This window comes from Erythrolamprus reginae, chromosome 3 (assembly GCF_031021105.1).
Source record: "Erythrolamprus reginae isolate rEryReg1 chromosome 3, rEryReg1.hap1, whole genome shotgun sequence".
Classification (NCBI taxonomy): Eukaryota; Metazoa; Chordata; class Lepidosauria; order Squamata; family Dipsadidae; genus Erythrolamprus; species Erythrolamprus reginae.
Window position 1 is genome coordinate 126,574,062 of NC_091952.1, and position 14,785 is coordinate 126,588,846.

At 36.3% G+C, this 14,785-nt stretch overlaps 1 protein-coding gene across 2 annotated transcripts in view; it reads right to left on the reverse strand.

Annotated features, from left to right (window-relative positions):
• ZNF326 (zinc finger protein 326) overlaps positions 1-14,541 on the reverse strand; it is a 28,946-nt gene extending 14,405 nt beyond the window's left edge. The window contains exons 1-7 of one of the 2 annotated variants that reach the window (XM_070746586.1): positions 14,355-14,541; positions 10,828-10,951; positions 8,530-8,935; positions 5,412-5,607; positions 1,870-1,984; positions 966-1,113; positions 187-286 (exon numbers count right to left, since the gene is read on the reverse strand). In XM_070746586.1, the coding sequence (XP_070602687.1) occupies positions 187-286; positions 966-1,113; positions 1,870-1,984; positions 5,412-5,607; positions 8,530-8,935; positions 10,828-10,951; positions 14,355-14,370 (1,105 nt within the window). In that variant the 5' untranslated portion in view covers positions 14,371-14,541. Of the gene's footprint in view, positions 1-186; positions 287-965; positions 1,114-1,869; positions 1,985-5,411; positions 5,608-8,529; positions 8,936-10,827; positions 10,952-13,905; positions 13,926-14,354 lie in introns of those variants that run through there. The other variant, XM_070746587.1, reaches the window with a different exon arrangement.
• Positions 14,542-14,785: the final 244 nt, after the last annotated feature.

A 14,785-nucleotide genomic window follows, 5' to 3' on the forward strand; every position in this document is an offset into this window, starting at 1 on the left:
CCCCCAAAACTAAGGTCCATCTTATACTCCTAAACATATGGTAAGTTTGAAGGGGAAAAAATAGATTGTTTATTCTTGCTTCCTAATAAGTGACCAAGATTTTACAATTTAACCTTCCAGCATACTGAGTCTATAGGCTAGAACAGCAGTGTTGGAACAGAACACCTATTTCCATAGGCTACTTGCCTTCCATTACATCCTTTTCAGCAATCTGAGCAGCTTCCATTTGGCTTGTAGTCTGCTGTTTACGCATAGCAGTCTTCTTAAATTTATTCACCATGCACTCCTAAAACAGAAAATAATATATTTTTGAAGGGATCATAAATTTTTACTTATTCCCCATTCATCTCCAATGGTATGGAATTCTAGATTCAACAGTTATGATTCAAATAACTATGAAATTAGGGATAGAAGAAGGTAATTTTCTGCAATAGTGGAGTCCTATTCTCTTCATCTCCCACTTTGTAAAGTGTTACATAAATTGTTTCCACAACAGAATGCGGGGAAAACCTCAAAGATTTCACAGCCAGAATAAGGCACTTCTACAAATTGCAATAGTTTTGTGGCTATGAATAAACCTGGCAATCCTATCACATTGTAGACTATGATCAAATGGCACCAGGAAAAATATAAAGGCAAAAATCTGTGCCTAAATAGCCAACCAAGCATTGGATTTAACAGTGAGATGAAGAGTATGGGAGGGCAGAAGAATGAATTGATCACCTGAGCTCCATTTCAGGAAATAAAATGTTTTAGAATGACGATGTTAGAAGATCAAACACTTTCAACATGCAGACAATAAACCTCAGTTTAAAAGCCCACTGTAGAAATATTTCTTAAACAGATAATAGCTATGCTTGGCTTTACACCAATCTTTATTGTTTATGATTATGGTTTTTAACCCTGAAAATGAAACTGTTAATTGAACTGTTACCTGGATTTACAGAATTAAAATAGTTACTCACATGCAGAAAGTCCATCACAACTTTGTCAAACTTGGTCTGTTTCTGAATGTGATCTAACGTCTCCTGGTGAACAGCACTTTCAAGATGAGCTTCAATGTCTTTCTCTTCAAAGGTTCGAAATTTACAGAATGAGCAGGTGAAAGCCATTCTAGAAGATAAAGGCACATTGTCTGGGCAACATACAGTAACTAATCCATCAAAGTTTAATGGGATCAAGAGAACTTGATATTCCAATTAATGAAATTATCTTATCAAGCATCTAAACACTAATGAAAATGCATTCCTATACTTAAACATTTTTCAACTATGTGTTTTGAAGATCATGAGTTGATGGACAAAGTGAAATTTGAATCTAAAATTTTGTAGCTCAAACCTTTAACTACCACACTAGCTTATAAAGCAAAATAAAAATGTATCATTCAAGTTTTTATTTTTTAAATAAAAATAAAAAACAGAGTTACTTAGTCTGAACCGTAAGAAACCAGACAACCACCAGATGGCACCAGATTAGAATTTTCTTGTCTTTGCTATTTGGATTTTTACATATCAGATCTGGTAGCATCAGGGGGAAAAAAGTGTCATTGATAAAAACTACTCACTATTGACATCTAAATAATTATTAAGGTGACTCCTTCAAGATAGCTTATGGGCATTCTATTCTTGTCAAAGATTTATTGGGGATTTCAAGCTATTTCCTGCATGTAATGGCTTATTGTGCCCATAAATCACCCTTCCCTACCCCCAGCAAGACCCCAGATATATGCAGACATGATAGAATTATTACTGAGATTTGAATAGACAACACCATGAAACAAACAGAGCCAAGGTAGTTTAGAGCAAGTACTATTGTTATGATAAATGCCCTTGAATTATGGGTAGGACAAATTCACATTTCATCACAAACCTGTAACCATCACCATACTTTTCACTATTTTTCTCCCTCCTGCGCCTTTGCTTCTCTCTTCTTGCCTCAATTCGACGTTTTTCTTCCTCTTCATTTTTTACTTCTGGCTTGACACCTAAAAACAATTAAGAGTTAAATAAATACTTAGGTTCTAGACTTTAGCCAAGGGAAAATTTGAACTTACCCCACCCACTACCTTTCAGCATTATTAAGAGTCTCATAAAGAGCAATAATTTATGCCATATGGGATGATGGCATCTATTAGGATGCTGTTGAATTAAAAGGAAAGAATGCAATTTTTAACACTTTGTGACACGTGTATGTAAACTTACACGTTTAATGGCCATATTCACAGGAATAATATCCAGAATTGAAGCCCAGCCTTAATATGCCAAAATAATAAAGGCACTAAGTAAATGCTGAGAATAAAAATTGGTGGGCCCATTATTACCATAATTTCATGCTTACTGCTAGAAAGAAAAATCTATCAAAACTAAATATTTGCTGATTTTATTGTGAAGACAGCTTACATAAACAGGTAAGAAAATGCATGTAAGATATCTCAAAACAAAACAAAATAAAATAAAAACAGGAATGTCTGCTGTGACATAGCTCTATGTGGCCTGGGACCAGGCTTTTTGAGGATCTGCCTCTTCCTAACCTCATCTACCCTTCCCAACAGTTACAGCAGGATGTGCTTGAGGTCCTGTCTGCTAAATAGGTCCATTTGGCAGGACTCAAACAACATGCCCTTTGGACTGGGGTTCCCACCCTGTGGAACATCAACCCCGGTTAAGGTGAGGTTATTCCCATCTTTGTTAGCCTTTCAGAAGGACCTGCAGGTATGTTTTTCAGCTTATTTGGAGATCCCTTGGTTACATTATAGCTAATGGGATGTTTTTATCTGGCACGCTTATTTTTGTTTTATTTTTGAAATGTTTTTATGGTTGTGTTAGTTGTATACTGCCCAGTCTTACATTCATTGAGATAGAAAGCTCCATAAAAAATTGTTAAATAAATAAACAAATCAGAAACTCAATAGACCTCCTGATTTTCTCTGGAGAAAATCAACATGTTAAAATGTATAACATTCCTTATTTTTCTAAACCTCTGATTGCATGCCAGAAAAAGTAACTTCAGTGTTTTTTCTCTATTTAAGGCTCTGCCTTCTTACAAAGGAGGCAAGCTTTCATTCCATATGTCAAATGGGGATTTATTTGTCAATCTGGACATGATTTTCAAGCAGCCAAACATCTGATCCCCTCTTACTTGTCACTCTGAAATAAAAGTCTACCTTATTAAAAACAGGTATTAAATGAGATATCAATTTCCCAATTGACCAAGCTATTTAATGCGGAAATAATAACTAAATCATTACACAAATATTTTTGGAAATGACTGTACAATTTCCATTACCTTTCTGCATGAGCAGAAAGAATATATTAATTTAACAGCAGATTCCCATTTGTTGAACAAGAGAGACATATATCAACTGTCACAAATTACACTGTTGAAATTAAGACAGTTTAGGATGAGCAATACAGGTAGTCCTCAATTTTTGACAATTGAGCCCATACCCAGAGCCAATACAGACAGCAGCGCAAGGCTTCGCCCGGATGCCATTTGTATTCTTGTACCATCCGCTGATGTGCAAAGCATTCCGTGCATGTGCAGAGGGTAAAAGAATCGACATGGCAGCATCCAGATAGCTGGGCAAAGCCTTGCGCTGCCGTCAGTACCAGCTCTCTGATCACAGGCAGGCAAGCCCAAACTGGGAGCATTTCACCCCTGGTGAAAAGTATTGAAAAGTATACCACAAGCAATAAATTATCTGACACATTAATTGATCACTGTTACCTAAACAATCAACTTGAATCCATAAAAATACTGCAAATAGCTCAATTATAGAAGGTGCAACTTTTAAGATATTTCATCAAGTGAAACTGTAAAGGCCTTATGTCTTGAGTTTTACCTGATAAAACAAGCAGGTTACCTCCAACTGTCTGATCAATGGCACCATAGGCATCTTTTGTAAAGCCTTTAGCATTAATTGTGTCACAAAGTTCAATTTTATTACCCTAATGAAAGGTCAAATGCACACGTTTACAGAGTAAACTGAAGAGCTGACAAAATGTGCCAAATTATTTCCCAAAAATGATTTTAATCCAACTGGCTAAAGCAATTAGCTTTGGAGGAGATATTTTAAGCAAATCAACTCCAGGTCATTATATGGAGTGATGTGTGTCAAGCAGTCACACATCAGAGTCATGTTTTGAATAACAGACTATTTTAAGCCATGTTTAATTATTTAATGTAAACAGTATTTAGGGGTAATTGATTTAGTCATGACCTGACAACATTTTTCAACAAATGAGTATGTCACATTCAAGGACATACTGGGATTTTTACTCCATCAGGCTTGAATGGTGGTAAGATGATATTACTATCATCTCATATAGAGGCTCATATATCTTAATGTTTGTGCTGTGCATGTTCTTTTATAAATTGTATTAATAATAATAATAATAATAATAATAATAATAATAATAATAATAATAAATGATTTATTAGACTTGTATGCCGCCCCTCTCCGAGAACTCACTTGTATTCACTTAAAGACTATATGATTCACTTAACTGTAGTAATTCGCTTGACAAACATGGCAAAAAGGTCATGGTAAAACACGGTAAATTGGTTGATAACTAAGCAGCCTTCACAATAAAAGCAGTCAGAAAATTTATATATATGCACACACATATAGACATAGATTTATTTATATATATATATGTATATATGTGTATATGTACACACACACACACACACACACACACACACAGAGTAATACCTCGTCTTACGAACCTAATTGGTTCCAGGGGGAGGTTCGTAAGACAAGAAGTTCGTAAGACAAAACATTGTTTCCCATAGGAAACAATGTAAAATCCATTAATTCGTGCAACGAAGAAAAAAAACCCGCCGCTGCCCGCCTGTCACCTTTTAAAACAGCTGGGGGGCTTCTCGGAGGCCTCCCGAACGCTGAACCCGGAAGTTCGGGTTTGGCGTTTGGGTTTAGGAGGCTGCTGGGAAGCCCCCCGGCTGTTTCAAAAAGTGACAGGCGGGCGCCGGGGCTTCTCGGCGGCGTCGGGTTCGTAAGAAGAAAAAAGTTCGTAAGAAGAGGCAAAAATTTTCTGAACCCCGGGTTCGTATCTCGGGTTGTTCGTAAGACGAGGGGTTCGTATCATGAGGTACCACTGTACACACACACACACACACACACACACACACAAACAAATATATATAGATATATATAAATTTTCTTCAAAGTGTTAATCAAGAGCATAGTATATAGGAATAAAGTTGGTGAAATATCTTATAACTATCTTTCAAAAATTTTAATGTGTGCCACCAAGGTCAATCCCTATGAACAACTGGTAACAGAAGAGGCTTTGAGGCTGGAAAATGAGGAACAGCAATGCATTATAAATGTATCCTCTCATAAAATATTAAATAGAGCTATAATTCACATCTTTCATTCAATTACTTACTAGGTTTGTTTTGGTTCATCTTCACATTAGGTTTTGTCAGTTTGGGTTTCTTGATAAATGTCCCACCTGGTTTATTATATGGCTGCTGTATCATTTTTCTCTTTATTCCTCGTGCAGCTACTGCTGCAGAACTGGGTTTGTTATGATAGTCTACCACAATTCCAGGTCTATGCATGCCTCCATATTCTCCCATATACTGTAAATAGGTGAAGACCAAGTATTAGAAAATGATATGGCTGACCATAATCAAACTAGCTCATATAAAACATATTTTAAAATATTCTAACTCAAGAAAAATGCATTACTATTCATTTAACACACATCAGAATTGCAAACTGATTAGTTTTTAAAATATTTGATGTGAAGTGCTTATATAAAATGGATTTCTGCTTATACAAAATCATTGGTCCAGACTATGAGCCCTGTTACAATTTTACCCATATTCATTCTCAGGATTCTCCAAGAAGAAAAATTATTTCTACAAATCTTTAACACAATAATGCAAATATAAAATTTAGGGGAAAATATAAAATAATCATAAAAGTCTCTGCCTGAAACTTTCACTATATTAAAACGTTTTTTAAAATAATCTTTTGATGATTTATTGAATATGTATGTAAGATTTTTTGTGTATAAATAATGCCTATGTTTAAATTTTGTTAATATCCAAATGAGCTGTTTTCTCTTAACACTGTAATGGGATTCCAGTTTCATTTATGAAACTTTTTGCTTCTATAAAATGCATTTTATTTCCAAACTTTTTTTTCCTATATCCATTTTTTTAAAATATGTATACAGTATTTATAATTCAAGTACAACCTCAAGCATATCAACTCAGAAATAAGTGCTAGATCTAGGAAGTTCAAACTGTACGTGGAATAAATCTTACTGAACTAATGGGAATTTCTTCTAAAAATACTTGGAAAAGATAATTTATTGTTTATTGTTTTGAGGCAGCATATCTCTTACATTGCTATTTTCACTAAACAGTAATTTCCAAGTAAATACATATAGAATTTTTATGTGAGTCAGGGATTTTAAGATTATGTATATATTATAAATATGTAAAATAAACCTGCATATTAAAACTGATTAGAAATCTTCAATCTTTATGAACAGTTCAGTCCAAACAGCAGCTTGTGTCTGTCTATCCATCCCGTGTTGAGATAATTGTGTAGTGAACGTATTCAATGATTTTTTTTTAAAACCCTATAATTATATCAGGAGTAACGAGCTCCTCTTAAATCAAATTCTTTCAAAAGGAAAAATAAAGTTTAGATTATCAGTAAAGTGGTTAAAAAAAATCTCTAATCCTAATTTGGACATCTATCTTATAATCAATAGAACCTAGATGATTGAATTCATTGATTTTAAGGCACTGAATTATAGAACAAACTGAAGAAAAGGAATGAGTATAATAGTTATAATTTAGGGTGCAATCTGTAATACTTGAAAGTTAGTAGTATTTCTGAATAAACACACACAAGATTCTACTGTTTACTGACAGTAATATACAAGAGGCTCATCTGACTGGATGAGTGAAATTATATAAACAGAAATGAGTAAACTGCCATAAATATTTAATAGTAAAAGTTATAGACACAATAAAGGCAGTACGTCTATACAACATTTATTTACACTGAATAGCATTTATTCCTAGCAGGCCACAATGTGCTAGAGATTATACTAAACAAATCCATGCATATGTTCTATATGTCACTTTGTAACAAACTGAGGTCTAGTAAATAACAGTCTAGCAATATTCTCACCCTGCATATTATATACAAAGGACACTTTCTAGGTGATGTAGATTTGCACGAGCAAATATTTTCAGAATCTATTAAAGGTGCAATGCATTTCACATAAACAAGCAGTTTATTTCTTAAAGTAGTTAGTTCTTAAGAGTTAATACTAAACTCAAGAAAAGGGGGAACTAATCAATACTGTTTAGTTAATTTTCTTAATTTCACAAATGTACCAGAGTAAACAAATTAGCTTATTCCTTTATCAACAAATTATAGAAAGATTACTAGGGTTCATAGGTCTATGGATTAAATGCCAATTGTACCCTATAGAATATTACAGACAAATAAATTAAAATATAATGATATGCATGCAGAAAACTTAAAAATATTTCAGTCTACATTTAATCCTGCAATCTACCTTAAACTTTTAAATGTTTTCTTAAGGCCAACTTCTTGAAACTCGGCATTTAAATTTTTTTTAAGAGAATCCACTAATGATTAACTAAACTCTTTGTATAAATTCAGATTTGAAATTATAAAGCAAGTTAATGGGACATCATCTTATAACTTGAACCTTCTGAAGATTAAGATGCTATTAGTGATGTTTTGATTTGATAGGGTAATATTTGATATTTGTTAATCTTTGAATTGTTCTTTTGAACTTGCACTAAAACATTAGATCCAGCAGGTGAGAACATCTAGTACTGAATTATAACACAATAGTTGACTATCATAGTTGAATAGAGTATTATCTTTCTTTCAGCATGAACAATTCTGATGATATCCCTTTAACAATGGTTTGAAATTATTCTTTTTTAAAAATGCTTGATTACAGTATATTAAATCTTCCCTTCCATGTAAGTCTAAGTGACCTCAAAGTAAGCTAAAGTTGAGTATGAAGAACTAATTGCTTCTTGCCCCAACAAAATCTGTTCTGTGACATTTATCCTTTAAAATCAAAAGTTTACATACATTGCACCTTTAACCTCCTCAAAATGAAAAAGGTTCTAATTAACCTTTACAAAGTTTCAAGACTTCTCCCACTAGCCAAGATGCTAGTGTTAACAAGGAAAAATGCAATTCCTTTTAATCCCTTTTAGACCAAACCCAATGCCTTAATATTCACTTTTCACACAAAAAAGTGATTTGATAAAAACCTTAGCAACTAATCTTATAGTACTTTTACTTGTGTAAATGAAGAGAGACAGGGTACTAAGTTCTGGGTAAACACCAAACCGGATTGGAAGGTTATCAACCCAAACAGTTTGGCAAAACTGCAGTGTGATATACAGTGCTTTTGTTTTAATGCTATGGTCTTGAAAGGGTTTAAAAGAGTGACTAGTGAAAAGAATCTGAAAAGATTCTGTACTTACTCCTCGGCCACGGCCTCTGCCTGTTGATGGTCCTCCAAAAGCATCATAGTTTCTGCTTCCAAATCCACTGTCAGGATAAGCAGGCGTTCCTCTCCCCCGAGAGCCTACAGGTGCAGGCTTCATATGGGGTGAAGAAAAACTGCTGTAGGAAGAGTAAGTCTCTCTTCCTCTGTCCTCCATAAACCCAGGCCTCAATTTTGAGCGTGAGTAAGGTGCTTCCCAGCTAGACCCGCCCTGGCTTCTACCTCCGTAAGAGTCAAGGCTATTCCGGTAGTTGCTGTCAAATCGACCACCATAACTACCTCCGAAGCGGCTTTGTTCGGGTTCATTATAACCATAGCCAGATCTGTACAGATCTCGCCCACCCAGAGAAGACCCGGAGTCATAAGACTCATAAGGTCCAAACCTGGAAAAGTTGTAGTGAGGAAAAAAAAAGTAAGCTTACTAAAGTTAAACATTTCAAAAGACAAGTTATCAGTTGACATTTATCAACTAAAATCAATGTATATTTTACTTTGGTAGGGTTTGCTTTGATTAGGGCTGGGCATTTCGATGCTGTGATCAGACAGAAAGCTATCTGAGTCACTTTTCAGTTAAAAATAGTATTAAAATTCAGAATGCCTAAATTTAACTAAATTTAGTTGCTCAAAATTATTATTTCACCTCATTATTGTGCCCAGACCTAGTCTAACGAATGCAGGCACCTACATATTTTAAAGGGTCATAAAAGTCTGTTTAAGTCATGCCTAAAACAATTCAATATCATTTGAAAGACTTTGCTCTCAACTTATAAGCTGTGATAGTAAAAATAATGCAACTATTTTAACTTGATATTTCAATGTTTAATAGTTCAATTATATCTTACAGAAGAAATCTATATACTTTTCCTTAACTATGCCTCATCTTCCACTATTACATTTACAATGTATCAGAGAGGAGTGGGAAATCTATAGCCCTCCAAATGTTGTTGGACTGTAATTCTCATGAGCCCCAGAATGAAAATTTAAGAAATGTTAGACTTTGGAACATTTGGAAAGTCATAGATTCACCTACCTCTGTTTGTAGGAATAAGACAAACACCCTTATAGAACTGAAAAGTCAAAATAAATCTTAAATATTAATGACCCTTTAGCACAGAGAAAGGCTGTACATTACATGCAAATACTATATTAGCAAAATCTGTATGCAGCATTTTAAAAATATACTAATTAAAGAACAAAAAAGTATACAGGGTAACATCAATATCATAAACTGCACAAAAATAAGAATTCGTTTTCATTCCAAAGAATTAACTATATTTTCATTCTTAATTAAAGAACTTGAAAAAAAATTCAAATAATTAAAAATCACAATATGAGAAAGCTAATTTTATCTTGTCTCCAGTTCATACTTTAATTACAAAACTTTCATATTTAAAATGCCAACTACAAAGCAGTCCATTACAACAATGAACTTTTTATATAATGCATTCAGTAAATCCAGCCATATTCAGATTACTAAATGGTAGGTACATTTTTTCTTGATTCTCAAAATAGTTTACATCACTGTTAGTTATATTAATTGTTGAAAAGCACTGTGCATTTGTACAGCTAATTTCCCAATTCTTTTAACAATCAATGCCACAAAAAACTGGAGGAATCGAAATTGCCAACCTTGTTTTTCTTGCTGCCAATCAAAGAATTAGGATATGCAAATGGAACTGCAACCAGGTTTAATATATCATACTGTTATTTTGTTTAAAATGCAGACTTCTTACAAGAAAGTAAAATTTAGAATTATGATCTGATGTTAGTAGACATCAATTGCAGGCACAGTGAAAAATCAAACTTTGCCAGAAATACTATTACAGTGCTAAAAACCATTTTAAAATACTGCACAGATGTGTTTTAGTGTAATTAGTACCTGCCAATAAAATAATCTGGACATGAAAAGCTGCCTACCAATGAATATTCTTGCAAAATATATTACTATTGAAATTAAATTTAAGTGTTCCTTTCAAACACAATGGGAAAACAAAAGCAGCAGTTCTGATCCAATTAAGAGCATTTCAGCTCTAGATTTAATGCTAATATTTCATTGCTACGTTTTTAAAGATCATTTGTTGAAATAGATTTTAAAAGATTTGAGCATTATATTTCCCTATAAAAATATTTTAAAATAGACTACACATTACATCTCTGCATAATAATGCACCATGCCCCGCAATATGCTTAGGGAACACTTAAATTGGATAGAGGTATACTTCAGAATATATTTACATTATCTTTGACATACAAAGCAAACGATTCAGTATTTTACCTTGAAGCGCCACCTCCTCCTCCACTGCCGCCTCCATGGCTTTCCATTCCATATGACTGATTCATATAAGAGTCCATAGCTCTTGGGCCACTGTAGGCACCATGCCCATAGTCACGGTCCACTTCTTAAAAAAAAAAAGATTTAAGATTATTGAACTGTTGCAGATTAGTAAATTAGGCACTCCTCAATTTAGAACCATAATTGGGACTACAGCTTTTGTTGTTAAACAATGAGGTTAAGTTAGTTGCACCCCATTTTAAAACCATTTTGCTCCTATTGATAGCAAATGTTTGTTAAACAGTTCATACGGTCATTAAGTGAATTCAGCATTCTCCATTCATTTTGCATAGGAAAAGCCCCCTGGGTATGTCACAAATGCTGATGAGATGATCCTAGGACCCTGTAACCATCATAAACACGTGCCAGTTGCCAAACAGTTAAATGTGCATCATATGACTGTTGGGATGCTGTGCAAGGACTGATTGCAAATCACATTTTTCAGTTATTTATTGGTCAACAAATAAATGGTTTTAAGTTAAGGCCTACCTGAATTCCAGTCCCATGAACAGTTTATAATAAAGATACTATCTAGACGCTTTCCTCTATACAGCAAGACCAGAAAATTCAATCACACAAATAAAATTCTCTGTCCTCTGCTTTCTGGTTCAACTAAGAACATTAATTTGCAGAAAAACAGCTAGAAGAAATGGGACTGAGCAAATGAAGCTCAAACATTCTATATTTGTTTCAAAAATGGGTGAGTGGTTGTGGCTAGGGTGGTCATGTGGCTAGATGGTCATGTTGACTGTGAAAGTTAAATTTCTTTACAATACATTTATTTATTTATTTATTTTTAAATACATTTATTTTTATCTTTTTAATATGCAAGTCTCAACTTGCAGTTTTAAATTTTATATATTAACTTTATACTGAGTTCTTTTGACACTTTTTCACTTTTCTGTTAATGAAGCAGCATTGTCCAAATTTTTAATTTTAGCTGTCATTTCTTTCAATTCTGCCATTTTTTCAGTGGCACTTGCTAACCCTAATTTGAAAGAGACATTTTTATATTTTTACCTTGCTCTTCCTTCTCTTCGGCTATAAGCCGAAATTCCTAAATAATCTTTTGGTCAATGTAAAGTGGTGAACATTCCTAACACTCCACTATGAGGTGGATTGAACTACGAGGTAGTGGCCAGAAAGCCACCCAGTTTGTCTTCAAATGGCTAAAGGAGGACTAGAATTCAGAATCTCCCAATTCCTAGTCTAAACACTTTAGTTTTTCACCAAACTAGCTCATAGCATTCAGAAAAGTGCAATATAAATGTGACTCAACTAAAAAAAAATTCAAAACCTTGTTTCAGCCATAGTACTTTATCTGAGCCAAAGCTCTGCAGGGAGTAGGTTTTTTTGAAGGACCATCTTCTCCGAATATATTTACCCAATCCACCAGAGTAAGAAACCAAGGGATCCTAGGGGTCCCCTCTCTTAAGGAGGTTCATCTAACAAACACCAATCTGATCCTTCCCAGTGAGGAGGAATTTTCCCTTCTTGTGGAACATCACCCACACAGAAATAAGATTGGTCCTCACTTTAACACGCTTTTGCAAGACCTGGATTTGCCAAGGAGTCTGGGGACCCCAGTATTTATTTATTTATTTAATATATTTGATGATTTTTATTTTTTTTTAAATGCTGCCCTTCTCCTTAGACTCAGGGTGACTTACAACATGTTAGCAATAAAACTTTTAACAGAGCCAGCATATTGCCTCCACAATCTGTGTCCTCATTTTACCCACTTCGGAAAGATGGAAGACTGCGTCAACATTGAGCTGGTGTTGAGATTTGAACCGCTGACTTGCAGATTTACAGTCAGTTTTAGTGGCCTGCAATACTGCACTCTACTTGCTGCGCCACCTTGGCTCATCAGTATGTGATGCAGCTTCTCCATGCCTTCTTCAAATGATTCATTGTTACTGGGAGTAGGGGGTGGGGGGGACAGTTTGAAGTTAAATAACACTGAAAAAAGTGACCTATGACTATTTTTCACATTTATCATTGCCGTATTTCCATGGCCACGTGACTTGCATTCATATGCTTGACAACCGACTCACATTTATGACAGTTGCAGTGACCCTAATTTTTGAAAAGCAAAATCAGCAGGGAAGCCAGATTCACTTAAAACATGTGCTACTACTTTTAAGAGCTGCAGTGATCCCAGAACAAATGCGGTGGAGTCATAAAGTAGGGGGCAAAACTTACTTAGCAAATGTGTCACTTAACAACACACATTCTGAGCTCAATTGTGGTCATTAAATTGAGGATATTACCTCTACCTTTTCGTTTTGATATTGTGTTTTTAATCACCAAAACTTCCCAGTCACCGAAAATCCAGTCCGCTTAATCAATCATTTTAATAGCATTAGCATTTAACAATAGCATTTAAACTTATATACCACTTCATAGTGCTTTCTCTAAACAGTTTACTGAATCAGTATGTTCACCCCCAACAATCTGGGTCCTCATTTTACCCATCTGGGAAGAATGGAAGGCTGAGTTAACCTTGAGCCAATGGTGAGATTTGAACTGCTGAACTACCGCTGAAGTAGCCTGCAGCGCTGTACTCTAACCACTGCACCACCCCGGCTCTAATATTATTTATTAACTTATTTTAATTAATTTAATATTAATTTTTTTATTTTATAAAATATAAATGTATATAAAATATAAGGTTTTTTAAAAAGCAAATTTTAAAAAATAATTTTGGGGGAGCAGGAACATAATCGAATACCCGCCGCGTGGGGAAAAAAACGCAGCGGGAGAAAAACGTCCCCTTCGCAGGTGAGAAAAAGCAAGCAAGGCTTTGGGGGGCCCTTCCAGGAGGCGCTTCTTCCCTCGCTCCGATTCCTCCCCACGTGGGAAGGACCAGCGTTCCTTAAAACTGCCAGGACCACGAGGGCGCGAGGTGACGTAGCGGGGGACCCGCCCGGAGATCCACCGAGAGGGGGAGGCTTTTTTTCCCCCTTTCTTGCGTCTGTTCAAATTGCGGCCAACCCAAATACGGCCCGAGCTAAAAACCTTATCCGACCCTTTGCCCGGCGAATAGTTCTGGACGGTTTCTAACGAGGGTTTTCGTCGCCATCCTTTACTGCGCCATTCCAGAAAGCCATGGCCGGGAATTGTGGTTTCCAACCCCCCCTCAATATGACTCGTGATTGCAGGCGGTGACTATTATTCGCGCCGGGATTGGGATTAAAGCCGGTCGGGTACACCAGGCCACGGAGGGAGGGGGGATTGTGAGGAGCACGGCCTCCTCAGGTTCCCCCTGTGGGCCTTTTTGTGTCTTAACCCACGCCGGGCATCTCGTTAATTAACATGGCGCGCCTCTAGCTGAGGGAAAAGCTCTCCCCCCACCCCCAACTAGGCCGGTACGCTCGTTTCCCGCCCAGGCCGTTGTTGCTCCCACCGCCATTTTGAGCCCAAAACCGCTCCACGGCCGCGGTGGCCAATCCCTCAATATCTCTCACCTTCCCCGTAATCCATGGCGGCGACGGCCCTCGGAGGGGAGGGGGGTGTTTCTAGGCGAAGTATAGAAGCGGCGTCGTTTCTCCGTACGCTGGTGGCAAGCTCCGTGACGTAGCTTCCGTTCCAGCGACGTAGGAGGAGCGCGGCGCGCGCAACTTCTGAGCACGCTCATTGGCTACGTCAAACCGCGTCTCTTGAGCATTGCAGCCAGTGAAAGGCGCGCGCGCGACCGAGAGAGATCAAGGGGTAGCGCGAACACGAAGAGGTTGCAAATAGCCCCCCCCCCCCCCCCCAAAGATAACAGCTGCGCGGGAAGATTGGCCGGGAAGGAAAAAAGAGCAGGAACCGCTTTCTTTATAGCCCCCTAGCGTTCTGATATTTATACGCCTGCGTGTGCAGTTAACAATTCATGATATGGGAACTATTGTGGAAC